At 52.3% G+C, this 25,913-nt stretch overlaps 3 protein-coding genes and 3 non-coding genes across 6 annotated transcripts; 5 read left to right on the top strand and 1 right to left on the bottom strand.

Moving 5' to 3' along the window:
* Positions 1-637: 637 nt before the first annotated feature.
* On the bottom strand, positions 638-8,411 carry LOC115337897 (E3 ubiquitin-protein ligase TRIM41-like). The gene is made up of 6 exons (XM_030006320.2): positions 7,258-8,411; positions 5,451-5,546; positions 4,774-5,004; positions 4,070-4,092; positions 3,212-3,339; positions 638-2,616 (listed from the first exon to the last, which is right to left on the bottom strand). The coding sequence occupies exons 1-6, from the start codon at positions 8,188-8,190 to the stop codon at positions 2,099-2,101; spliced, it is 1,929 nt and encodes a 642-aa protein (XP_029862180.1). The 5' UTR covers positions 8,191-8,411; the 3' UTR covers positions 638-2,098.
* Positions 8,412-9,211: 800 nt separating this feature from the next.
* Positions 9,212-9,284, top strand: TRNAK-CUU. The gene has a single exon. It is a non-coding gene; the product is annotated as a tRNA-Lys (tRNA).
* A 184-nt stretch (positions 9,285-9,468) lies between these two features.
* Positions 9,469-9,541, top strand: TRNAV-CAC. The gene has a single exon. It is a non-coding gene; the product is annotated as a tRNA-Val (tRNA).
* Positions 9,542-9,837: 296 nt separating this feature from the next.
* On the top strand, positions 9,838-9,910 carry TRNAK-CUU. Its single transcript has one exon. It is a non-coding gene; the product is annotated as a tRNA-Lys (tRNA).
* A 1,896-nt stretch (positions 9,911-11,806) lies between these two features.
* LOC115337908 (E3 ubiquitin-protein ligase TRIM7-like) lies at positions 11,807-19,013 on the top strand. Its single transcript, XM_030006342.2, has 7 exons — positions 11,807-12,986; positions 14,532-14,627; positions 15,947-16,177; positions 16,833-16,855; positions 17,237-17,352; positions 18,022-18,054; positions 18,383-19,013. Exons 1-7 carry the CDS (start codon positions 12,570-12,572, stop codon positions 18,892-18,894), a joined length of 1,428 nt encoding a protein of 475 aa, XP_029862202.1. The 5' UTR covers positions 11,807-12,569; the 3' UTR covers positions 18,895-19,013.
* An 837-nt stretch (positions 19,014-19,850) lies between these two features.
* LOC115337864 (zinc finger protein RFP-like) lies at positions 19,851-25,612 on the top strand. Its single transcript, XM_030006270.2, has 7 exons — positions 19,851-21,105; positions 22,399-22,494; positions 22,732-22,962; positions 23,139-23,161; positions 24,100-24,215; positions 24,696-24,725; positions 24,977-25,612. Exons 1-7 carry the CDS (start codon positions 20,686-20,688, stop codon positions 25,489-25,491), a joined length of 1,431 nt encoding a protein of 476 aa, XP_029862130.2. The 5' UTR covers positions 19,851-20,685; the 3' UTR covers positions 25,492-25,612.
* The last annotated feature ends 301 nt before the right edge of the window (positions 25,613-25,913 follow it).

Here is a 25,913-nt window from a genome sequence, read left to right as displayed (position 1 = left end):
TGTCCACTGTTGGGTCATCCCACAACCTGGAGGTTCATGGAAGATCCGGGGTTGGAGCTTTACTCCAGGTGGACACAGAGGGAGAAATAAAACCCCCCACATCCCTGACGGGAAGGGACTTTAGGACCACAAAAATTTGTCCCCATGCCTTCAAGGTTGGGGACATAGTGGTGGGACAGGGCTTGGGGATGAGGATGGGTGGACCAGCAGAATTTTTTGAGAGCTACGGGAGACAAATTGGTTCACGAGTTAAAAACCTGTGATGCAGAAAAATAATAGCGGAGGGAAAGAACGACATGATTGCAGGCAGCATGGTGGGGTTCGGAAGATCTTTGTCCTTCTGGTTAATGAGGGGACTTGGTGTTTCTTCTCCCACACATGGTGTCGCTGTGAAAAACCTGCGGACCTGGGAAAACAAATGCAATTCCCAAGAAAAAAATTACCTACTTTCTGGGTTAAGCAGCAGTGGTGATTACGAGAGCGAGACCTTCAGGGCCTTGTCATCCATTGGGGATTTTCGGAGCAGCCGTTAACAGAGAGGTTTTTAACATGGAACTTCTCAAGCCAGGAGCCTCCAGGCCCCACACCCATGCGCAAACAGCCATTTTCTAGAGATTTAGGACTTTTTTTTTTTTTCCCTTTTCCTGGCCGGCAGACCTGCAAGTGTCACCGAAATGGAAGGGACTTTGGTCCCTCGGTGACGCTGTTGGATGCTGCCCATCATGGGCTCAAGGCGGATACGAGTCAGCCGCTTCAGGAACAGATACGGACACACACGGCTCTGGGCCTGACCTAATTAATTAGGAAGGATTAGGTCCAGATTTAACAAGGCAAGATTAAAAGCGCATCTGCTTACCAGGATGATGGGGTAACAGGAAGGCCAGGCAGGTTGTGGGGGACCTGGACCCCAACTCCAGTGTGCAATTTAAGCCAGGCTCGTTTGGAAATGGCTCCCAGGTCTTTCAAGCCTCCTCAGTAAGCCAGAGACTCAGGTTTACAACCTTATTCTTTATTATTATTTCTTAACATTTCATAAAACTAAATCTCCATTTAATTCTCATTTTAGCCAAAAATATTTTGAACTAGCTCTGTAATGCCAACAGGAGAAAAAAAAATAATACCAATCCACCAACAAAAAGAAGAATAAAACACAACTGGTGCGGTCAAGAGTCTCTCGAGTGGGACAGGATTCAGCTGGAAACTCAACAGCAGCTGAGAAAACAAAATAAGGGGGGGGGGGGGGGGGGGGGAAGAGAAAATAAATACCCCCATCTCTGAGAGCTCTCAAGCTGCAAGGGGAAAACAGGAGGCCAGTTCCTACCCCCGTGGCTGGGACATTCCGGCTCTGGAGGAGGACCAGCTCTTTGCACCCTCCTCAGCCCCCAATAAAGTGCCAGGCCCACAAGATAATGGTTACGAAGGGAATGGTGGGGAGGGGGGTGTTAGATCAGAGACACCGCCCCCCCCCCAAAAAAAAAAAAAAAAGACAGGGAAGGCGAGGAAAGAACAGATCGCAGGTCAAAACGGGTCTGACTCCAGGTCCGAACACCCGACTGGGGTCTGAAAATGCTCAAAAGGTGAATCCCAAGAAATCACAGGCACCTTGGCGCAACTGGGATACGAAAGCCGATGATTTTTGGGAAGATGACTGACGGGAGTTTCAAGAAGCTACGAGCACTCGCTCCCCCCCCAACATATGGAGCCCCATGCCTGAAGGGAGCCGAAACGCACCTCAAAACTCAACTGTGGGTGGAAAACAAGTGGAAAGCTGGAAAGCTTTAGGTGTCGACCGGGAAAAGGGGGAAAGAAGCTCCTTGCAGCAGGAGCCAAAGTGAAAAACACTTCTGAGGCAGCTCCATCCCTGTCACAAACCAAACCGGCTTCGGATTGGCACGGCGGCGAGATCCTGGGGAGGAGCTGGCAGGAGGTTGGGGTGAGCAAGCAGGTACAAGACGACAAGTGCAGCGCTGGATCCCAAAACCCGGGATCCGAGGGACTGAGGGGAGGCAGGGGCTGGGGGGAAAAGAGCGTGGCTGTGTGCAAGGCCAGATCCAGCGTAGGAAGAGGCGACCGGCAGGGAGGGCGAGGGAGTTGCCGGTCAGGCGCAAATTTTGATGCGGGTGCCCTTGGCCAAAATGCGAAAAAAAGGGAAGATGCGCTCGTGGAAGGAGGCGTTGAAGGTGTGGATGTGGGTCATGCTTTCGGCGTTGTAGAAACAGAGCTGACCCCGCTCGTAGTCCAGGTAGACACCGAAGCGTCGGGGCCGTTCGCTGGGCGACAGGGCTGTCTGCTCCGTGGCCGTCAACGCCTGGTACTTCTTCCCATTGGTGCCCACACACCAAATTTCTCGTTTCTGGTGAGGACCCGTTGTCTTCTCTTTGCGACGAGCTGTTTCGCGGGCTGCGCCCACCGCCCAACCTCGTCGGCCTCCCACCTCTACCTCCCAGTAATGACGGCCGGTGGTGAAGCCCTGGGAACCCAGCACGCAATAATCCGAATCGAAACGTTTGGGGTTGTCCGGTAGATCCTGGCGTCGTTCGCCCAGTTTGACGCTGCGTCGGTCCAGGGAGAGGCTCAGGCGAGGGTGGGCTGTGTCGGGGTCCAGGGTCACATCGGCTGGAAGAGAGACGGGGACGTTGAGGGGTTGCTGGTCACCCCTATCTCCCCGTAGATCCCAATCCCAAGATTTTTCCCCCTTAGCTCCCAACCCCAAATCCTCACCCCAGTGCGTACCTGCAGCACCAGTGGCTACCGTGACTGATAGTCCCCGCCGTGGGTCTGTACTGGTTTTGGCTGGGATAGAATTAAACCTCTTTAACCCCCCAGTTTCTTTTTACTCCTCTAATCCCCCAATTTCTTTTAACTCTGGGCTAAGTCCCATCCCAGCCTCACACAGAGCTGTCAAAGACTCTGGATCCAGCTCTGCTTTGGGGATGGGAAGAGGAGACAGCCATGTTAGGGGAGAATCAAGATCAAAGGACGGAACAAGGCGTGGAGAGGAAGGAGAGAAGAGGCCAGTGTTGAGGGGACTGGCAGAAAAAGGGGGTGGAAATGTGGGGAGGCAGAGCTGGAGCGGGGGGAACCCCAACAAGGCTGGGGATACACAAGAGATCCCAGCCTGGGAGGGTGGGGAAGGACCAGCGTCTGTTCCCCAGGAGCTCCCTGAGAAGCCGCGTCATCCCCCCGGGCAGAGGAGCCAGGTCTCGCTCACCTTGAGGGACTTTACTGAAGACTTTCTCCATCTTCCTCATCACCACGTCCTGCAGAAAGTAGTTGCGATATTTTTTCCCCACGTCCACCGGCACCATCTCAGGCTCCTGGAATTTGATGTTCTCACATCTGCCGGGGGAGGGGGGGGGGAGAAAAAAAAAAAAAGTGGGCATTTGATGTGCTCAGGGGGCAGGTAGAGACACAACAGGAGAAACTGGATGCCCTGCACACAGCCAAAAAAACCCAGAGCAGGGCAGAGATCGGCCGAACCGGTTACGCTGGCACAGCCAGCGGTCCCCACCCTGTCTCGGCCGCAGGAAGCGGCCGAATTTTGGGCAGGGATGGAACTGCATCCACCCAGCACTGGGGACAGCTGGACCATGCTCCAACACAGCCCCATTACCTGCCAGCAAGCAGCTGGGGGCTGATTTAGAAGAGCAGCTGCTTGTCTGATTTAAAGATGGGGGGAACCAAAATAAACCATCCCTCCAGACTTACCAGCAGGCTCCTGCTTCCCCAGGGCATGAGGTCTGCACAGGCACACCCAGCTCCGCTCCCAAAAAGCAGCTGCCAGGTGCTGCGAGGGACTCCGAGATCTCTTCCCAGCCCTTCTCCTCTCCTGTAGGTCCCCAGTCATCCCCCAAAATCCCATTTCTACCCCACTGGGACATCAGCCAGGAGTTCCCACCATCATATTTGTTTTGACACCAGACATAACCGAGCTTTCCCTCACTTTACCCAACCCCAGCCTGGAAAAGAGCCCACCACCGCACGAGGTTTAAAACAAAAGCTCATGGGGGTTTTTTCCTCCCCACAAAAGCTATTTACAGCCAGAAGATACCAACAGAAAGTCACTGACCTGATAAAAGTGCCTTTGATGTCCTGCAAAAGGAGGCAGCAGGGTGGGAAGTGGGGAGAAAGAGAAAGAAAAGATTAGGGAGGACTGAGGCCAATCCCACCGTGGCTCACACTAAATCCTCTTAGCAGCCACAGCTCAGCACCGAGCCGAGCTGCAACGAGCCAACCACCCCAACAGACAGGATGAGTCCCATCCCATGGTCAGGTGATGGGAATATCCCACAGAGACATATCCCATGGATTCACCCCTTGGTAGAGGCTTTTCCCATTAATACAGGCACCCTAACAAGCCCCAAATCTCTTGGTGCATCCCGTTTTTCCCCTCTGTGGTCCCACAGACACTGCAGGATCCCTGACCGGAGGGATGGGGAAGGATCTAGCCATCGGATAAGGACACTCTCCCGTGAGGAAGACCCTTTTTGAAGCAAGGTCTGCTCCCCTCTTGGCAGCTCTGCTTAATTCCCACCCGCTAACATTATCTCCTCGCCATAAAGCAGGGCCAGAGTTCCTACAGCTGCTGGCGCAGAGCTGAGCGAGGGTTCATGGTCCAGAGATCAACTACGTGAATCATGCGAGTTTACAGCTCTTTGGGAAGGTTCAAAAACATCTAAGAGAGGCCTCGCCCAGCACGGCAGCAGGGATCCTCCTGGAATCCCTGATCGCGACTCTCCCCTTTTCCCAAAAAAAAAAACCAAACCAAAAAACCTTAAGCAGTTGCAGCCCGTCCTGCTTGCTCTTGTCCTCCGCCTCAGCGATGAGCCGGCTGAGGGCAGCGCTCTGCTCTTCCAGCTGGCTGATGTTGCTGCTCTGACGGGCCAGCAAGCTCTCATAGCGTTCCTCCAGCTGGTGTAAGAGCAGGACCTGTTCCCCAATGAGGAACTGGTGCAGCAGCTCAAAGTCCGACTCAAATTCCTTGATTTCCAGCTTCATCTTGTCCTGCAGAGCGGGAAAGAGGGAGGAAAGGCATCCTTAGCTCAAGTAGGAAACCCAAAGGACATCAATTTATTCTCTCTCCCAGGCTACCAACTCCCACAACGCATTCAGGCACAAACTCCCCCCCTAATTAAGCTCTAATTCAGCAGGGAAACAACTTCCAGCCCTTGCGATCCCAACGACTGCAGCGAAGGGACCGCAACACCTCTGTGAGAGCTCGTATCTGCAAGGCAGAGGGGGAGAAAAAAAAGCTTCCCTGCTCATCCCCCTCACTGGACTTCAGGCCAAGAAATCCTCCCAGTGCTGGCGTTTCAGTGTCCTCCTTAGCTGAGGGCTGATTATTTTTTGGCAGGGTGAAAAGTGGAAGGCAAGAGAAATGGGAAATGAATAAGTTTGGAAAGGAATCATGTGCGGGATCATCCACTGCGCCAGGAGCAGCTGGCTCTTACCCTCAGCTCCGTGATCTTCTCCTCCTCATTGGATTTCTGCTTCAGGACCGCATCCAGCTTCTTCTTCAGTGGCTCCAGGTGGCTCTGGAGTTTGTTCTGAGAGAAAGAAATGCATCTCAAGCATCCTTGGCTCAGGCAACCCCCTCCTTCCTCTCCTCTTTTGGTCCCTATCTCCATGGCAGGGCTGAGAACAAAACCTCCCACCCAGATTTCAGACCACTTAACGTAAGCGCTCGTTCTGGGAGTCGGTTTTAATTAGAAAGCCAAAAACCGTGCCCCACTCGGATTGGGGAACATCCGCAAACGCCAGATCCAGTCACCAAGTGCAGACCGTTCGACATGTGGCTCGAGCCATCGCACAGGCATCCCGCTGGGTTGGGATCAGGACCCAGAGAGGGATCTGTGCTCCTAAAGTCAGCACAAACCTAGGGCAGGCTTAGACCACCTTTTCAGGCTGCGTCTTTCAGTTGCAGCGTGGTCCTAGATCAGCTTAAGCCAGTGATGAAACCGCTACCTGCTTCATCAGTCGTGATTCCCTGTGCTGAATAAGCTTCGGCATTTCCCAAAAAACCAACCACTTCCACCTTGCTGCCCTCCCAGGATGCTCCCTCTGCCCTTCACAAACAGCTCTGCCTTTTAGAAATTTAATTTTTCTGCCTCCAAGTATTTGCAGCGTCTTTCCCACAGCAAAGGAAAGGGGAAAACTGAGATGACCCAAGAGCAAACAGCGCTGTCGGCCACGCTCCGACACCCATCACAAACCAGCCCAACGCAGGGACAATACACCCCATTGCTGTCCTTCCCCCCCAAACCACCTCCATCTCCCGAAGCCTCCTCCCGGCTACCAAACACCCGCCAAAACCTCAAGGGGCTCAAAGGGTGCCGACTCCGACGGGAGCTGCCAATATGTTGCCGCGGCCAGAGCTCCAGAGAGCTTCCAGCAAGGGAGGATGAGATGAGATGCGACCACGTGCGGCAGCAACTCCTCCAAGACGCCTTTGGATATTAAATGAACCAAAAAACACACTCCTTTCTTCCAGAAGACCCCAAGAAGCGAGACGTGACCTCGCAGAGAAACCGAAGCCGCAAGAGATGAGGTAAGCAGCAGCCTGAAGGGCCCAGCAAGCATCATCCCCGCCGTGCTTTGTTTCAGGGTTCCAGGTCTCACCCAAGCAGGAAGCAACGCCTTCGAGACAGGAAAGCTGCCCCGTTAAAACCCCTAACGAAGGGTCTCTGCTGCTGGGGATTCAGGGTCAGGCTCTGAAGACCCTCAGGCAGGTACCGCCTGGGCTGAGCGAGCTGGAGAGCTGCCTGGGAAGGGCTTTGTAAGGCATGGACCCACCACAACGTGGGTGCTCATTTCAACCCGCCACAGCCCGGAGGGGTTTCACCCAAAACCAGCCCAGCGGGACCAGCTGAGCTCCTCGACAGGATGATTTCTCCCCGATCCAGCTAGCTTTGCCTTCGTTACTGTCACCGCCTGGTTCCCAAACCTCCCTCTCTGCGGTTAACCGGACCCTCCCCATCCAAACCCAACCCAGCTGCCGGCTTTGTGGCTTCCTGGCCTCCTGCACCCCAACCCACGCAGCCCGTTCGTCCCCAACCCCCCTCCGCTCACCGAACCAGCCCAGCAAGACCCACCCGTACGCCGCCTCCAACCACCCAACGCCGTCTGCCTGCCGCCAGCACGACCCAGCCTGCGTCGTCGGCTCCTACTGGCACCGACAGCTGTCTTCCCCCCCTAAAAAAACCAACCAAACAACCAACCCCAAACCACCCCGTTAATCCGACCCCGAAACCTTCGTACCTTGTAATCCTGCACGACCTCCTCGAGAGGGACGACGCTGTGATGCTTGTGGCTCCGCGACTCCCTGCACACCACGCAGATGGCTTGTTCGTCCACCTCGCAGAAAAGCTTGAGGGGTTCCTGGTGCTTCTCGCACAAGTTTGGTGGTCCCTGACCCCCCACCGCTACCAGGACCCCCGGGACCCCCACTGCGGCTCCCGAAACCGAGGGACCGGCAGCGGGCGGCGCGAGGCGCTGGGGGTGCGGGTGCAGCTGGCGGATGATTTGCACCATGTTGGCCAGCTGAAGGTTGGGTCGGAAATTCCTCTGGAAAAAGGTTTTTCGGCATTGCGGGCAGGTGAAGGTCTGGAGGCGTCGAGGCCGCGTGGCCAGGACAGGGGGAGGAGGTGTCTGCACCTCTTCTTCCTCCTCTTCCACCTCCTCCTCTTCCTCCACGTCTTCTTCCTCCATCACGTCCTCGTCATAGTCCTCGTCCCCAAAGTAAAGCTCTCCCCCGACCCCACCGTCCCACATGTCCTCCTCCACGGGATCTTCCCACAGGTCGGTGTCGTCTTCTTCCTCGCTCCACATGTCGTCTTCCTCCTCCTCCGCACCGCCATCCTCCTCCTCCTCCTCCTGCTCCACATCCAGCTCGTCCTCATCCAGCTCGTCCTCCTCATCCTCCAGATCTTCTTCCAGCACGTCGCCCATCCCCACCTCTCCGCTGCCCACCGCCGCGGCCCCCGGGGCCACCTCGTACTCGGCTTCGCCGCCCCACAGCTGCGAGATGCAGACGCGGCAGAAATTGTGCCCGCAACCGATGGAAACGGGGTCCACGAAATAGTCCAAGCAGATGGCGCAAATGGCTTCCTCCTGCAGCGTCTCCACCGGGTTCAGCCGCCCGCCGGAGCCCCCCGAAGGGACCCCATCGCCTATAACCGCTGTGGCCGCCATAGAGGAGGAAGCCGAGAGATTCTCCTCTTCCTCACGGGGTCCTGAGCTCCCTGTCGACCCCCGGCTGCTCCCTACACGGGGGTGGGCGCCAGCTCCAACCCAGAAGGGCGGCCGGTCCCCACCCAGATGCCACCAAAGCTTTGGGGTGTCGCTTCCTCTTCCCCCCCCCCCCGCCTCCACCTCCAGGGCCGGGCACTGCTCTACCCCCACCCCCGTCCCCCCAAAACCGGGGACTGGCCCCGTTCCTGCCCCCACCAACCGGGCCTGACCCCGCTCCCCACCCCACGACACCCCCAAGGCCCAACCGGGCTCCGGTGGAGGCCTCACTCCTCCTCCTTAACGCCACCCCCCAAACCACCCCCCCCCGCCAACCGGGGCCTGCTCTAGGCCTCACCGCTCCCCACACAACGTTCCCCCGCCGCCGGGCCCGGCCTCGGCCTCAGCCCAAACGGGCCCGCAGGTGCCGCCCCGGCTAGGCCGCTGCCCCGTTGCTCGCCGACCGCGGCCCCGGAGACGGGGAAGACGCTCTACCCCTTCTCCCGCCCCCGCCGCCGCTGCCTCTCTATGGTGAGGTGCTCCGCCAACAGACGGGAAACGCCGCGGCGCTTCCGCTTTCCGGTCTCTTGCTGTAAAGCCCCGCCCCTTTTAACGGCACCTGACCGGAAGTGGCGCGCTAGGCGCCGGCGGAGCGGTTGCTAAGGAACCGGGCGGGTGGTAAACGGGCCGGGAGGAGCTTTGGCCGCCTCCTCCCGTTGCCGCGGGAACCGAGGCGCTCCGTTGTCCGTGCAATCAGCGCGGAGGGAGGCGGTGACAGAGGCCACGGTGGCCCCTGTAGTCTCTGTGGTCGCGGCGGGCTTGTCTACCCTTCCAACTCGTTGCTTTGGGAGGTCTGGGGGTGGGGGGGAGGAGGCCGAGCCGGCGTTGTAGGGGCGGGGCCTGAAGGGCGTGGGCGGGGCCTCCGGGGAGGGGGCGTGGCTGCTTGGGGCGCCACCTGAGGGGCGGGCGGGCGCTCCCCCCAACAGCCCGGCTAGCTCAGTCGGTAGAGCATGAGACTCTTAATCTCAGGGTCGTGGGTTCGAGCCCCACGTTGGGCGCCCTTAATTTTTTTGTTTTTTTAACCTTCCCTGCTTCCCCCCTCGTATCTCTTTTTCCTCCCCCACCGGACTCTTCCCTCCGCCGGAGCCGCGGAGCCCCCGGCGAGACCCCGATCCTCGGTGCCCGCCGCACCGGAGGGGGCTGCACGGTCGTAGCCCCGCGGGGCTGGGCCTTTTGTACGGCGTTTCTGTAGTGTAGTGGTTATCACGTTCGCCTCACACGCGAAAGGTCCCCGGTTCGAAACCGGGCAGAAACACTTTTTTTTTTTTTTTTTTTTTTTTTTTAAAAACTCCTTTTTTGCTTTTCCCCACCCTCACACAAGCACTTTTAGCTCTTACAAACGCCTTGGCCCCCGCTCGGTAACACGTGTATTCCCCCCCCCGCCCCCGGCTCCCCGGAGAGCGGCTCTTTCCCGGGGCCGTGCGGGCTCCCGGTACCAGCTCCCGGTACCAGCTCCCGGTACCGTTAATGGCCACGATCGCTGCGAGACCCGGCTCCGCTCCCGGGGGCCGCAGGGCCCGTTGTGACCGGGGGGGGAACTAGTCACCGCGGGCCCGGCTAGCTCAGTCGGTAGAGCATGAGACTCTTAATCTCAGGGTCGTGGGTTCGAGCCCCACGTTGGGCGCACAGCTTTTCTTACCCCCCCCCCCCGCGGGGCACAAAACTACATCCCTCCCACCAAAACCCACTCGGGAAAGCGGCTGAACCCCAACTCTTCGTGTTTTTGTTAAAAGCAAAGGGTTGGATTTTGCTGAAGGAAGGAAAAGTTCTGGAACCAGTTGCTGTGACAAGAACTGCCCTTCTTCCATCATTTTTCCTTTAAGTTTGGATCACAGCCTTTCTTCCATCGTTTTTCCTTTATTTAAGTTTGGATCACAGCCCTTTTCCCCTCATTTGCCCTTTATCTAAGTTTTCCAAGTGCAATTCCCGTCCCAAAGGGAATCGGGGCCCCCTCGCAGCCCATTTCTTATTCCCTTTTTGAAGCAGAAAGAACTGCAGTGAGAATTCCCCTCGCTGCCACTTTTTTCCCTCTACATTCATTTCCTTAGGTTTTTTTTTTTTTCTTCGTCTTCCTCTCTGGTTTTGAGAGGTATACTTTTTTTTTTTAAACTCGTAATTTAGAGAAGTCCTAAGGCAGAAGAGCTCACATTGATGCACAAAGTCAATGCCTGAGGAAAGCAAGAGCTGCAGCATCGTCGCAGCTACACAGATGATATAAAAAACTTGCTATTTTGCAGAGACCCCAAAGAGCTTGCGACAAACGGAAAAGGACATTTTATTTTATTTTAGCCTTCATGAAAAGGACTTGCTGTGACCTTATGGTTAATTCATCCATACGTACTGATCAGTACCATGTATAATAATCACAGGTACCACACCGGGTGTCAAAATTATGGCTGCAGCAGAGGGAAAAAAGGAGATCGGCATCTTCTCAGCTGAATTAGAGGTTTTCAAATCACCTTGAATTAGTGGTAATGAGCCACGGGGTCACAGAGGTGGCCCAGCTGACATCAGAAGTAGTGGAGGATGGCAGGGAAGCTGCTGGAAAAAGAGGTCCAGTTTGTTCATCTTAAAAAGAGAGAAGGAGGGAGATAGTGGTGAATTTAGACTGCTCAGCATAGCTTAATTTCCTGCAATGTACTGGAAAAAATAGCTAAGTCGTTCATCACCTAAAAAATAACCGACGTGGCTTTGCAGTATGTTGGGTTCCTTCCCTTGCGGGGAGGAGAAAAATGGAGATTTTAAATCTGGATGGACCAGGATTTTGAAACTCTCGTACAGCAAACAAGGGGACCGTGGACTCGCCGATAATTGAATGCTGAGCATCGAAACCCGGTGCCCAGCTGCGCGGCTTTGCTGAGGGTTGGGCTGTGCATAAGCCTGTCATGAGCCTGGTGCTAATTAACATTTTCCCAAACCTTCGGCTGAAAGAGGTGGGATCGTTGGATTTGCGGGTCGGAGGCACAGGGGAGGATGCTGAAGGTTGGGATCAGCGCTTGCATCAGTGGGCAACAGCACACGGGCAGGTACGAGACGAACATTTATCTGTTACTGGAGAATAGAGGTCCCATCCCCGAACACGTAGGCAGGAGTATTTCTGGCATGGGAAAAGCTTTTCCCCCGAGTGGAAAATTGCCTATTGCTGGAGTGTCTGACAAGAGCATCTCGACCAAAACCCTTTCGGGATGGGTCCAATCCTGATGCCGGACCTCGGAGCAGGGAATGACCGCGGTGACCCTCTGCGCACGCCCTGACTTATCTCGCTGAGGAGATCTGAAGCACTTCTCTCTTTTTTTTTTTTTTTTTTTTGGTGCTGCATGATTCATTTCCTCTGTCGAGTCACTTCTCACAGTTGCACGGAGTTGCAGGCGTCCTGCGTGGCCAGAGCTGCAGCTGCAGAGGTGGCCAAGAAGAAAGCAAAGCTTAGATTACTCATTTGCAATTAAACCAGCGACTCCTTAGCTTGGGCACATACAGAGGAAGGAGAGAGGTATGTGACGATGCACAAATATATTGCAGGGCTCTAACCTGATCTAGCTGATTGGCCCCAGCTGAAGATTAAAATAGACACTGAGCTAAGTCAGCCTGGGCAGGATTTGACCTGGAGATCCCTCAGACCGGGCTTGTTCCCGGTCCCGGCAGTTACATGGGAACACCCTGTCCTCCTGTGGGCTGGGATCACCTCCTAAACGAGCAGCGAGGGTGCTGAGCTCTGCCATACCGCATATGCAGCAGCACTGAGCTTGGGTATTGCCGATCAACCCCACAGCTCTTCCTCCAGCTGGGCTCAAAAACACCTGGGAAAAAGATGGAAGAAAGGGTTTGGTTTTTTTTTTTCCCCTGTAATTTTGTGTTTTGGCTGCACAGAGATGCTGACAAGGGGCAGGGAGAGAGCGGAGGCATCCATAAGCTGTTCTTGCTGCTGAATGCTCCCCACTGTCAACTCATTATTTGAGACTCGGAGGTCATGGGTCAGGATGAGGAACTTCTCCCTCTTCTCTTTAGCAGCAAACTTTTGAAGACCTTGAAACACTGTGGAGTGACTCAGGTTTCAGAGGGGTGTTGCAAAACTGTGTTTCACGCAGGAAACAGCCTGAAATTCCCCTTTCTCCGCCCCCTCCTTCATTTTACATCCTTTACAAGGCTGCACTTTCCAGACAAGACCTCCCAGTTCAGATAGCAAAGGCTAATCTAGAAGGAAATTCCCAGCTGCTGCCAAAAGAAAAAAAAATTCAAAAAAAAATTCAATGAAGCGAAAGTAATCGTGTCACTCTTCTTCAGCCATGGCCGAGTGCAACCCACTGGAGAGTCTGCAGAAAGAAGCATCTTGCTCCATCTGCCTGGATTATTTCAGTGACCCTGTGTCCATCAACTGCGGACACAGCTTCTGCCGGGACTGCATCACGCGATGCTCAGGAAAATCCGACCAGAGGTTCGCCTGCCCCCAATGCCGAGGAATTGCCCAGAAAAGAAAATTTAGACCAAACCGTGAGCTGAGGAACCTGGCGGAGATCGCCAAGAAGCTGAGCATGCAGGCAGGGTATGTGGCCGGAGCAGGCAACGTGTGCCCAAAGCATCAGGAACCGCTCAAGCTCTTCTGCCAGGAGGACCGGACGGCCATCTGCGTGGTGTGCGACCGCTCCCACGCTCACCGCGCTCACACCGTTGCCCCCATCGAAGAAGCCGCCCAGGAGTGCAAAGTAAGAAATCACAGCGCGGTGCTTCGCTCTGATGGTTTGGGGTTATTTTTTTTTTTTTTTTTTTTGGCCCACCGGAGGCTGAGGACTGCTAGCCAGGGGCTTCTCCGCCTTCCCAAGGATACGGGGAAAGAAGATCCTGTAGGATTTCCCAAGATTTGGGATGTAGCAGGTTGGGCTGAGCTGGTAGGTCATCTAGTTGGGGTTGCTTTGCGTCGCTGCCTTGGCTCCAGCCCTGCCTGGATGGGATGCAGCCACCCCAGTCTGCAGGCACCCAGACGCATGGTGAGGGGCACAGCTTGGCTTGGGGGCATGCGGGGGGGGGCCAGCAGAGACTTCAGGGTGCTGGATCAAACCCAACCCACCAGCAAAACCCACTCTTCGGGTCACCCCCAGACAGCACGAATTGATTAAAGCCTGATTCTCACCGCAACCTCCAAAGCAGGATTTCAATTTAAACTTCTCAAGGTGACCTTATCAGCTTGGATCCCTTTACAAAAAGCCACCGCTTTATTTGCTGGTCCCCTGTCTGGGGACCGCAAAGGAAGCTGAGGCCGGTAGCTCATAGAAAATACCCAAATTAGCAGAGCTGAACCCCACCTTCACTCACTTGTGCACAGGCAGGGCTCTTGCTGCTAATTTTTGTGCAAGAATTGGGTTGGAAATCCCAGATGAGTTGTCCTTTCCACTGTAAATCTCTCCCTGAAGGAATTTCTTTCTGAGCATTTATCTCAGGATAACCGCGACGACATTGGGAGGCATTTTTAATTCCCTTGAGGGATGATGGGGTCAGGAGGAGGAGGAGGAGTTAGTGCCTGTGGGGAAGAAGCTTGCTGACATTTCATCCTGCCCACAGGGGAAGAAATGACTGGGAATGGGGAGGTGAAAGGTGACATTAGTCACGCTGTGAGCGTGAAACAAGAGATGGGCAGGGGGGAAGAGGAAGTGAGGGGCAGGAGGGAGAAAATAAGCTGATAAAAAATAAGAGGGGGTCAGGGTGGGATGCGTGTGCTGCAAACATCCATCAGCATTTGTCATGGGAGGGTCTTTTAGATGTTAAAAACCAGGCATTTCTAAGGTGCAATTTATCTCCTCCTAAAAACAAACTCTGGGGACATTATTCATAATCATTATTTGTTGGTCTGCAGAAGGAGCTGAAGGTGATGACTTTGGGCAGAAACACTGATTCTGCAGATGATAGGAAGTTGCAGTGATTTGGGGGACCTGATTAAGGGTTAAAAAAAATTGATGTTACGCTCACGAGGGGATAAAATGAGCCAACCAAAGCTGAACAGATTATGGTGAATGCAGAAGATAACTGGCCACAAATACACTGGGAGAAGGAACCGGCAAAGACCAGAACAGGGGTGTAAATGAGGCTGCAATATTAAATACTGCCTTCATTTGACTCTTCATTCACAAAATGCTTCATAGAAAAGGTCTGGGGTGAAGAGGGGCAACAGAATAAAGAATATTTAAATATTGCCAAGTTGTGCATCCCTCTCCCCAACAACTTGCAGATTAATATTATTATTTTTTTATGCCCAGGAGCAAATCCAAAGCAAGCTGAAGAGCCTCAAGGATGAAAGAGAAAGGCTCCAAGGACTAAAACTGACTGAGGAGAAGAGAAGCCGAAAGTATCTGGTAGGCACTTGCTGCTGCTGCTGTATGCACAGAGGGATCTTCTGCTGGTCTGATGTGCAGGTTCAGAGATGTCCGATTGGCACCCAAATTTGCAGTGAGGAGGAAAACGCCTCCAGCTGCTCCACCCAGATGTGTCCATCTCTCTTTCACTTGCTCCATCTTGGCGAGGCACCCATGAATGAAACGCAGATGTTTCTCGAGGGGAAATCGGCAGCCACAAAATGCTCGTGGGGAGCGAGGTGGTTTCTGAAGAGTTGTAGGGAGGTGCTTGCAGCGTAGCTGAGCCATGTTTTGGGCAGAGCAGGGGGGCACGTGGGTCCTCCCGGGCAGATTTGCACGAGGGGCTCGGTGCGATGGTGCTTCAGACCTCTCCGTCTTCACCGCAGATGGCTGCACCCCGGGAGCTGCTTTCTGCCACCCAGCCCTGGAGATGGGTCAGCCACATCAAGCACGAGGTCCGCGGGGGTGCTCGTGTCCAACTCGGACCCCAGTGGGGCATTTCTGCTGCCGCACAGCTCTCTGGGTCCTGGTGAGGGTGGTGGCTCTCGTGGCAGCTTGGGGCATCCAGATGCAGACATCGCCAGATGTTCCATCACCTCCCGGCCCTGTTTTGGGCTATCGGAGGTTGGGGGATGGATTTGTAGCTCTGAGGAAGTGAGAGATGGTGATTTCCTCAAAAGCAGAAGCAGAAAGCATAGCAGATGTTTCACTGCAGCTTCATGAGAGCAGGCTGCCGGGGTGAAGGTGAGCAGAGACAGGCAATGGCTTTCCTGCTAAATAAAGCGGGGATAGAAGGAAAACACCATGAACGTGCTGCTGGTTGCTTGTGCCACAGTCCCTGGCCCGGATTCGGTCCTGTCCCATCCAGCTACTGCCCTCAATGCCAACACCTGGGAGTTCTGGGGGATTGCACGTGCCAGGGACCACTTCCAACAGCCTCCGCAGGATCTCACCACATCTGAATCCTCCTCTCTCACCCCAGTGTCCTCAGACACTATCCCAGCAGGATTTGTCCCATCAAACACTCACAGATGCCTGCATGCAACACCTGGTCTTCTCCAGGCTGTGGGAAAAGCATGAAGCAACACTGCCTGCATGTTTCTCAAGCTGAAAAATAAGAACAACCCCTTAAAAAGGCCAGGTGTATTTTGTGACTCCACAGGGCATCGCACAAAGCTCAAAGGGGACCCAGAGCCACATGCTATGGACTTAGACTGGCCTCAGGGCCAAAGACCAGTCCTTGCTCCTGTTTTATTTAACCAGGTTTTGCAGGTCTCAGATTTCTTCTGTTCTCATCTCTCCCCATCCCTTCCTTGCAGCAGCAGACAAGAGCCGAGAGGTGGAAAATCACGTCAGTGTTTAAGCAGCTGCACCAGTTCCAGAACGAGCAAGAGCGTCTCCTCCTGATGTGGCTGGAGGACACGGAGAAGCAGATAGTGCAGACCCAGACAGAGAACGACAGGAAGATCTCCATGGAGATCTCCCACCTGGGCAACGTCATTCAGGAGCTGGAAAGGATGAGCCCACAGCCAGAGAATAAATCCCTGCAGGTGAGAGCGAGGAGCGGGGCGATGGAGTTTGCAACACTCCGAATGTGCTGTTGAGGTGGTGCTCAATTCTCCCTCTCCCCAATTGCTTTGCCTTGACATTTTGAGTAGTTTATTTAGATGCTTATTGCATGAAGAAGCCATACCATACATTATATATCAACATCAATGAGCTACGCTAGGTCATATCCAACCCATGAAGAGGAGGATCCCAGAATTAGCATCTTGGAAGTATCCACCAACTGTTTCCCTCCCAACCCCAGGCAAAGCAAGGGATATTGATGCACATCTTGCATGATTGTGGCAAGAGCTAATAAATGAATCCTGGCTTAAGTCCAGGGTGAGGCTACTCAGCAGAGGACCACACTTTCCCTCCCCAAGAGACCATGCCAGGCAGGACACAAGCAGAAGCAGCATTTGGAAGTGGATATGATGTTCTACCAGCTGTGTTTGAACATTTCTTCTAGCCAGGGACCAGACTGAAGGGACTAAATGGGCCACTGGATGAGTACAAGAGGTCCCTAATCTTGCTCTGTGCTGTCAAAAGAAAATCTAAAACAAGTAAAGCACGCTTGCAAACAACAGCTGAGGGAGATAAGAGATATAAAGGGGCCTGAAGATTGCTCAAAATTTAATGCCCATCTTCTCTCTCCTTTAGGATGCCAAGAGTGCCTTGACCAGGTATGTGGCTCTCCCTTTCCAGAGGGGACGGTCTTCCCCAGCACAATGTCAAGAAGCAGACATGAGCAGGGGAGCAGGAAGGGTTTATCCTCTCTACCAGAGTCCCCAGCACTCAGGGTGAGGAAGAAGCTAGGGAGGAGATGGCCCTGGGGTGAGATCACATCCCCACCAGCTGGAGGAAACCAATATCCACCATTGAGGAGGTCCAGAGTGAGCGTGTGTCCTCCACAGGGACATTGGGACTACTGATATGCCCAGCAATGTCTCAACTGACTTAACTTGATGCTTGGGGAGAAATAAGCTTACCTGGCAGCTTTTCTAAGCAGGGTTTCTACCTAGCTCATTCAGCAAGGAAGGAATGCAAAAGTCTTCTCCTTCCAGGTGTGAAGCAAGGACCTTCCAGCAACTGACAGAGAAGTTCCCCAGAGTGGAAAAGAGACTCAAGGATTTATCTCAGAAAAACATCATTCTGAAGGAAGCCCTGAGAAAATTCAAAGGTACAAAGGAAAGGGAAAAATCTAAACACACTTTTGCAGCTGGAAAGGAGTGGACACTAGCCAATTACCAGCATAAAGCTCCAGCTAAGGAATGCTAATGAGGAGTTACTCAATAATCCTCCTGTCTGGGGCTGGAGCTGGAAGAGGGAGGGTAACTGCGTCCCCAGGTGTATTTGCAGATGTGTCTGAATGCTTGAGTAATGTGAAGGACTAGAGCAAGCCCCTCCCTTCAGCTACATGAAGGAAATTAATCAAATTCTTGATTCCAGTCCTATTTAAACCAAACAGGCTGTAGGTAACGTCTAGCCATCCATGAGGCAGGCAGCATGAAAAGTCAATATATTGCAAATGGATGGTGGTGCATACACACATAAACCCTGAATGAGCTATTTTGAGACTGTTCTCCATGTTCAGATAACTGTCCCGTTCCCTTCTCTCATCTCCAATTAGTAATTGGTGCAGTCAACTCTGAATTAAGGAAATAGCCTCATAAAGCTGGTCATATTGGGTTTGAAGGTCCATCTATCCATAAGCTGGACTTGTTCACTCGGTGATTTTGCTTGTTTTGCAAGGGGAAAAGCGCACCTCCTCGTATTTACCCATTTCTACTACACTCCCTCTCCCTCATCAACAAACTAACAGCAATTCTCTCCTCCTCTCTCATTCCAGAGAGTCTCCCAGTTGAACTGGATGTGCAATGGGGTAAGTCACATGAGACTGGAGGTATACTGGGGTAAAAAGGGGACCCAAGTGAAAAAAAGACAGCAAAAGCAGGGAATTCACACTTTCCTGGTGGGTTGGTGAGATGAATTTCTATTCCCCTTTCATCAGAATTAGAAATAGTACAAATCATTAGAGCCTTTAAATAGATCTGCAGGGAAGATTTAATGGAGAAAGCCTTTACCAAACAGCTTCAGTCAGGCCAAGATTTCATCCCTGGAAAAAACAAGAGGATGCAGATGGAGAGAAATATCCATCGCCTTCCCTCTGACATGCTGTTTTCCTTCTCTCGTGCTTTCCTGCCCATCAGCAAACGTGACTCTGGATCCAGACACAGCAAACCCCCACCTCATCCTCTCCGAGGACCGGAGGAGCGTAAAGTGGGATGAAACACCCCAGAATTTGCCCAACAGTCCCCAGAGATTTGATACCTACTGCTCCGTGTTGGGTTGTGAAGGCTTCACAGTGGGGAGGCACTACTGGGAAGTGCAGCTGGGGAGCAGGGGATTTTGGGCTGTGGGAGTGGCCAGAGACTCGGCATGGAGAAAGGGTTGGATTAACCTCGACCCTTCCCAGGGGATTTGGGCTGTTGGCATCTGTGGGGACAGGTTTCAAGCTTTCACCTCCTTCGAAACTGTTCAGCCTCTGAATGGGAGGCCAAGGACTATCCGTGTCTCTCTGGATTACGAGAAGGGACACGTGGCTTTCTTCGATGCTGATAACGAGACCTTGGCTTTTGCTTTTCCTCCAACTTCTTTCAATGGAGAGAAAATCCTGCCTTTCTTCTGGGTTTGGGAGTCCAAGATCCAGCTGGTTCCCTGAAACAGTATGGGCAGCAAGATGGACATTACATGCTCTGGACAAGCCTTTGGTTTGATCCAGGAAACCACACTATATTTCAGAACTCTGTGGATGGTAAAGAATAAAGTGGAGCAAATGAGTCCCAGTGTCCACTTTGAATCTCGTTGTCATGGGGCTTTCAAGAGCAGCAGGTTGAGAAGGGATTGTCTTGGGCAGACCTCTGGATTTTTTAGCATTTGGGTACTCTCCAAGATTTTTCTAGGGAATATCACCCTGGGACGAGCAGGAAAATGAAGCCTATAATTTGTGCAACAGCCTCTGGGACACAGCTTTAATCCCTTCTACTCTTCTCCCATCCTTTCCAATTTTTCCTTTCCGTGACATTCAACAATGACGTTCCTGCAGGGCTGAAGAAGCTGGCTCTGGTTCCTAGTTTAGTTACTAGAAAGGAAAAGAGGATACCACTGAATTAAGTGCAATATCTGCTATTTTCCCACCAAGACCTCTCATGAGGCAAAACCCGCACAGTATTGACAAGAACATATGCCTTTTAAGGCTTTGGTGTTGAACCCCACGGATTTCAGCTGCCTTTCTCAGAGCTGTGGGGTGGGAGAAATCAGAGGTTAGAGGGGTAAAGATGAACAGAAAGATCTTGAACTCTGCCTTTCTACAATTTATATATATACATTTGGGTCAGGAAGCTTAGTAAGCAGTTTTAGATACATTTTTATATGCAAAATGACGGTATTAAGGTGTCTTTCTATATTTCAAGGGCTGTTTTCTCTTTCTTGTTAGAGAGAAACTGGGAAAATGGTGCTGTGCCACCAGCAGCATGGCACACCCTGGTGGCTTTGTTGCCCTCTCTTGACCTCTTTCTTGTAAAGCTCAAATGAAAGCACTTAACAAAGCCTTTCTTGCTTCATCACAGCTGTGATGGGAGGGAAGAGCAATGACTCTTCCTGCTTATGTTTCTGAAAACCACCTGGACTGGAAACCAGTTGAAAGGCAATGGCAAATGAGTGATGCTGGAAAGACGGGACAACAACAATCTTTGAAAGTAAAGGCATTTAAAGAGGAGGAAAAGGAAGGAAAAGCATCAATCCAGACTCTCAGCTGTGTCACCGCAGATCAGAGAAACCTGCTGGGACCTTGCAAGGTCTTGGAGGCACCAGCAATCTCCAGGGATGCATGAGCATCTTTGATCCATAGCATTCTCTGCAGGGTGTTAGTTTGATGTCCCACCTTACCCAAAGGGCAAAGCTGATGTCCCAGGGGCCAGGAGCAGCAGAAATTTCTTATGGAGTGAATTGCACATTTGAACCCTTAGGGTCACCCAAGAGTCCTCCCAAAGAGCTCTATAGATGCTGTCCTGAAGGGTGATGAGGTCCTCCCCAAGCCCTGGCCAGGTCCTGTCACTCCTGATATCTCAGAAGGATTTTCAGCCAGTGGTTGTCTCCCACCCCAGCTGTACCACAACCTCTCTTAGGTGCTAAGTAGGATGTGAAACTCCTGTTCTAGCTGCTATTGAGTCACCAAATCCACAGGTCTCCACTGATTCAAAGGACAGGCTTCGGAGACTGAAAAAAACCAGCACCTTTGGGAAAGGGTAAAAATGGGATGGGCATCTCCAGTTCTCTTCCTCCCCACCTAACTGCTGCTTCCCAGCACCGGCAGAGCAATATAAGTAAATATATTGCCTAAAGCCCTCCTAGAAAGGGGCTGGATCTCAGTTTAACCAATGGCTTAGAATCAGGAAGAGAAATCTGTCTCCTTCCTGATCATGTGAAAGTGAAACAAGCTTGGTCACTTTCCATGGCAGCCAGGAGGTCTGTGGAGAGCCTCCAGGATGAAGCCTCCTGCTCCATCTGCCTGGAACTTTTCCAGGACCCTGTGTCCATCCACTGTGGGCACAGCTTTTGCCGGGCGTGCATCACTCAGAACTGGAAAGGACTGACCACCAACTTCTCCTGCCCCCGGTGCAGGGAGACGGTGCCCCAGAAGAGCATCCGACCCAACTGGGAGTTGGCCAACATCATCGAAATAGCCAAGAGCTTGAACCTGCAACCGGTCGGAGAGGTGGAAGAAGGGGAGAACTTGTGCAAGGAGCATCAGGAAGCCCTGAAGCTCTTCTGTGAAGATGAGGAAAGGCTGATCTGCGTGGTGTGCGACAAGTCCAAGGTGCACCGTAACCACTCTGTGGTTCCCGTGGACGAGGCTGCCAAGGAGTACAAGGTGAGGGGTTTTCGGGCACGTTGATGCACAAAGGGCCAGAAGTTCCTGGTGTTGCTGCTCTTGATGGGTGCAGATATGTGTCTAGCGTTTGGGCTGTGGGATAAACCACCCATCCTGTGGACTCACCCATCCTTGGCTTTTGATTCCAACTATTGAGGTGGCATTACCTGCCCTGAGGAAGAGGGGGACATAGGAGCACCATGCTCTTGGGGACCAAGGGATCATCTCCCCCAGGGTTCAGCCATGAGCAGAGGCTTAGGGAAGAGTAAGAAACAGATGCATGTGATTTCTTACCACCCCAATCTCCACATAACCTTTTAACCTCACAATTTGCAATGCCAGGGGTTTACTGAGCCTCATGAGGGTTTGTTTATCCAGCAGCCATAAATGGCACTCTCCTCCAGGATGCGGGTCCCTTATCAAGATCAGGTATGCTGAAGATCAGTAGGAAAAAAAGAAAGAGATCCTCAGCCCTTCTCCTACCCCACAGCTCCCTGAAATCTCCTTGACCTTGGTTTAAAAAAAAAAAAAAAAAAAAAAAAGAAAAAAGAAGGGGGAGGTTAACAGCCTCAAAACAGTCACAGTTGTCACAAAACTTTTGCAACGCTTAATTCAAGAGCAGTCAAGAGTTCCCCATTGTTTCTGCTGAGCATGGCAGATTATGCCAAAATCCATGAGATTGCAACCATGACTGAATTTCCAAAGAAATTGACTTTGCCTCCCCCAGCCTGATCTTTATCCTCAGCTCCTTATTTGTTTGGTGTTTTTTTTTTAATTCTAAAAGCTTTACACCAATTACTAGCATCTGACCTAAGACTAAGCTAAGAAAAAACCCCCACTTTTCAAATGAAGATGTTGTTTCTCCCAGCTAAATGACCCTGCTCACAGCAAAATGCCATCCTCCAGAGATCAAAACTTTCTTACATCAGCAGCAGATGCAGGTGCCAGACCCATCTGTCCCCTGCTGCTGTGGACCAGCTGGCATTAGATGTGAAAGCTCTTCAGCTGGCCTGCTTGCAATCTGGAATGAGCCTGCTCTAATTTTGCACTGAGTTATTTTTTCACCTGGCTTCACACCTCACAAGGTACTTTCCAGCAACAATGCCTCTGCAGGCAGCTCAGGCCAACCTGATATCAGTTTCCTTTTGCAACAGAGAAGCTGGAAAGACCCAGAATTGAGTTTCAAGCCAGCTGTGGACCAGGAAGCACTGTTGGTGTTGCAATAGCAAAGAGTCTACTTCTGATGGCAGACAATGATGCCGTGAAACAAGGGACTTATTTCTTTCCTCTCAGGAAAAAATTCAGACCCAACTGCAGCTTCTGAAGTTAGAGCACGAGGCGCTTCAATCTTCCGTGAAGGCTAGAGAAGACGGAGTCCAGGGCTACACTGTAGGTACCCATCAGTTTTCCTTGGCAGAGGATGGGGGAAGAAAGGAGAAACATCTCCCCTTCCTCTCTGCCATAGGTGGGTGATGCTCAAGGGGTGTGGGGAAGGTAGAGTGGGTTTGTATCTTCCCCAAATGCATCTTTTTGGTGGATCCCACTAATGCATGACCCACCGTTGACTCTTGATGCTCTTGTCCCACTTTCTACTTTCCTTTACCCGCTTCGGCTTGCCCTTGGCAGGAGAGGATAGAAGCTGAAAAGCAGAAGATTGTGACCGAATATGAGCAGCTGCACAAGTTCCTGGAGGAGCAGGAGTCCTTTCTGCTGGCTCAGCTGGAGAAGATGGGCACGGAGATAATGAATGCACATAAAGAAATCCTCACCAGGCTTTTGGAGGAGACCACGAGCCTGGGCACTCTGATCAAGGAGGCGGAGAAGATATGCCAGCAACCAGACTGTGAACTCCTGAAGGTGAGACCCCAGGCATCCCAAACTTGCTGGGAAGGCACTGGTTGAGCACCAGCTTGGTCTCCAGCTGTCAATTTTATACCTCAACATGCTAAAGGAGGGACTTCATTACAGCGGGACCCTGGTACTCCAAGGGGAGGTATTCCAGGTCACTAAATCTCTTTTTCTCTCTCATCTAGGACATCAAAACCACCTTGAGCAGGTACGTGGTCCCTCTCCTATCAAAATTTCACCACAATAGTGCAACTTTGTGGCAGGATACTGGGAGAAATAATGTAGGGACAGGTTGGCCCTCCTGCAGTATAGCCTTTGGACTTGACTGAGGACACTGGGGTTTGGAAGGAGGGCTCTTCCCCTCTACTTAATTAATGATAAATTCAGACAAGTACCAGCACCGATGGCTCAGTCACCTGCACGAGCTGAACTAGGAGGACAGGGTTCCATTTCTGAAGAGCACAGGCTCCTATACTCTCAAAGTGAATATCTGGTGGGACCATGTTGGGGAAGTCTTAAGCCATTGCCAGGGAAATAGCTCAGCATAACAAAAATGAGCATCATCCTGGAACAAGTTGTCAGGGGGCAGCAAGGGCTGGTGGCTCCCTATGGAGCTGCACACAACCGTACAGGGAGCAGAGACGTCACCAGCCATAGCCCCATCCCACGTGCCTGACCAAGGAGAGCCAAGCAGGGCTGGGAAGAACAGCCGGGGGTAGACCAGAGCAACAGGCAGGTCCATGGGCAAGCCAAGAAGGCAGCCCATGGGGTGGATCAGCAGGGCCCATGGCCACGCATGGATACTCCTCTGAAGCAGCTTGCAAAAGGGCTAAATGTTTCAGGGCTGAGCTTAAATAGAGCCCCTGGTCCATGGGTGGGGGTGTGGAGTCCCAGGTGGGTCTGCTCAGGGCTGTTAATTCCCGTTAGGGCCCTGACACAACCACCTCATCCTTTCACAGCTGGTGCAGATCAATAAACATCTACAAGGGTGATGTGTGATCATGTTGTGTAATTTGCTGCCTAAGATGCGCGATGTGGTGCAGACCCATTCATCTTCCGTCCGCTAATTCTCCCCACTGACTACTGATAAAACATTGAGTAGCAAACTACAACCCAGGTGTAAATACATCCTCTCTTTCCTTCCAGGTGCAAGAGGGAAACGTGGTGGCAGCCACTCAATATTTCCTCTGAGCTGGAAAAGAAATTCTGTGATTTCACAGAGAAAACCAAAGATGTCAAGGAGTCTATGGAGAAATTTCAAGGTACAGTGTGCAGGTCCGGAAAGGAAAATGTCATCATGCTTCTTGGTGGGGAGGGATGGAGTGAAGCCATGCAAAAGAAATACATCCTGGTTGTTGAATGAGGGATTTTTTTCAAGATTGAATAATGAGATTGGAAATAAGCAGCGAGTGTTAGTCTGATGTTACCTGGCTGCTGCTGTTGTTGCCTGTTGCATTGAGTCCCACATATTTCACACGAAGTACGTGGAGATAGTGTCTTGCTGCTGTCCCGTGCGCCTCATCGCAGACACGCTCCAATGCATCGTTGTATTCGTTTTCTTTGCAGCAGCCCCTCTGTGTGTGGGTGAATTTCACATGTGTAGTCCTGTTTTTCTTCTCTCCCTCCTCAAGTTTCTCTACATTCCCCCAGGATTGTTCCTGACTCTGGATTTTTGCAGAAATCCAGAATCAGACCAATTTATCTTCCTGCCTCTCACATTTTTCTCTTTCTCTTTCCTCTAGGCATACTGGAGTTCAAACTTCCTTTATTGAGTAAGTGAACCGAACATGTACCCAACCAATCCAGTATATTAAATAAAAAAATACAGTAAAACAAGCTCTGCTGGCCCCAATGATTAACTAAACTCCTCTGCTGCCTCCTTTCCTCCTTCTCCCATACTGGCCCCACCATAAGGCAATGCCTGGAGGGGTCCCAACCGGATCGGATGGGTGGGAAGGGACAGAAAAAGCCCTGTGCCCCTCAAAATCTGCTGCAATGAGCCTGACTTTCTCTCCACCTCCAGCACAGGTGACGCTGGACCCGAACACGGCCAAAGCCAAGCTTTACCTCTCAGAAGACTGCAAGATCGTGCGGTGGGGAAGGTATGAGCAGAAGCTACCCTCCAACCCCGAGAGGTTCAAATTCCATCCCTGCGTGCTGGGCTCGAGGAGCTTCACGTCGGGTTGGCACTGTTGGGAGGTGGAGATCAGCAGAGAAGGCATGTGGGCCATTGGGGTGGCCAAGGAATCGGTGCCGAGGGAGACAGATTTACCCCTGGTGCCCGAAGAGGACGTATGGGCGCTGTGTCACATCAGCAGTGGGTACAAGGCTCTGACCAATCCCACTGTCACCCCCTTGACCCTACGCAGTGTCCCCCAGCGGATACGAATCTGCTTGGACTGTCAGGAAGGGAGGGTGGTGTTTTTTGATGCTGTGAGCAAGGCACGGATCTTTGCTTTTCAGCAGGCTTCTTTCAAAGGGGAGGCGGTCTACCCATGGTTCCTGGTGAAGGGGAGTGCTTGCTTCAAACTTCTTTAAACTTTGTTCCTATCCTGGTTTTGGCTGGGATAGAGTTAATTTTCTTCTTAGTAGCTGGTACAGTGTGTTCTGGATTTAGTGTGAGAATAATGTTGGTAACACACTGATGTTTTAGTTGTTGCCAAGTAGTGTGTATCCCAAGTCAAGGATTTTTCAGTTACCCGTGCTCTGCCAGCAAGTAGGTGTACAAGAAGCTGGGAGGGACTGTGGCCAGGACAGCTGACCCGAACTAGCCAAAGCGACATTCTCACCATAGAACGTCATGCTCAGTATATAACCTGGGGGGGGTTGGCCAGGAGGGGTGGATTGCTGCTTGGGCATTGGTCAGCGGGTGGTGAGCAATTGCATTGTGCATCACTTGTCTTTTCTTGGGTTTTCTTTCTTTTTTTTTTTTTTTAATTATCTTCCTTTTAATTACTATT

The sequence above is a fragment of the Aquila chrysaetos genome, unplaced genomic scaffold, assembly GCF_900496995.4.
Source record: "Aquila chrysaetos chrysaetos unplaced genomic scaffold, bAquChr1.4, whole genome shotgun sequence".
Lineage (NCBI taxonomy): Eukaryota > Metazoa > Chordata > Aves > Accipitriformes > Accipitridae > Aquila > Aquila chrysaetos.
This window is presented reverse-complemented; position numbering and strand designations above follow the sequence as displayed.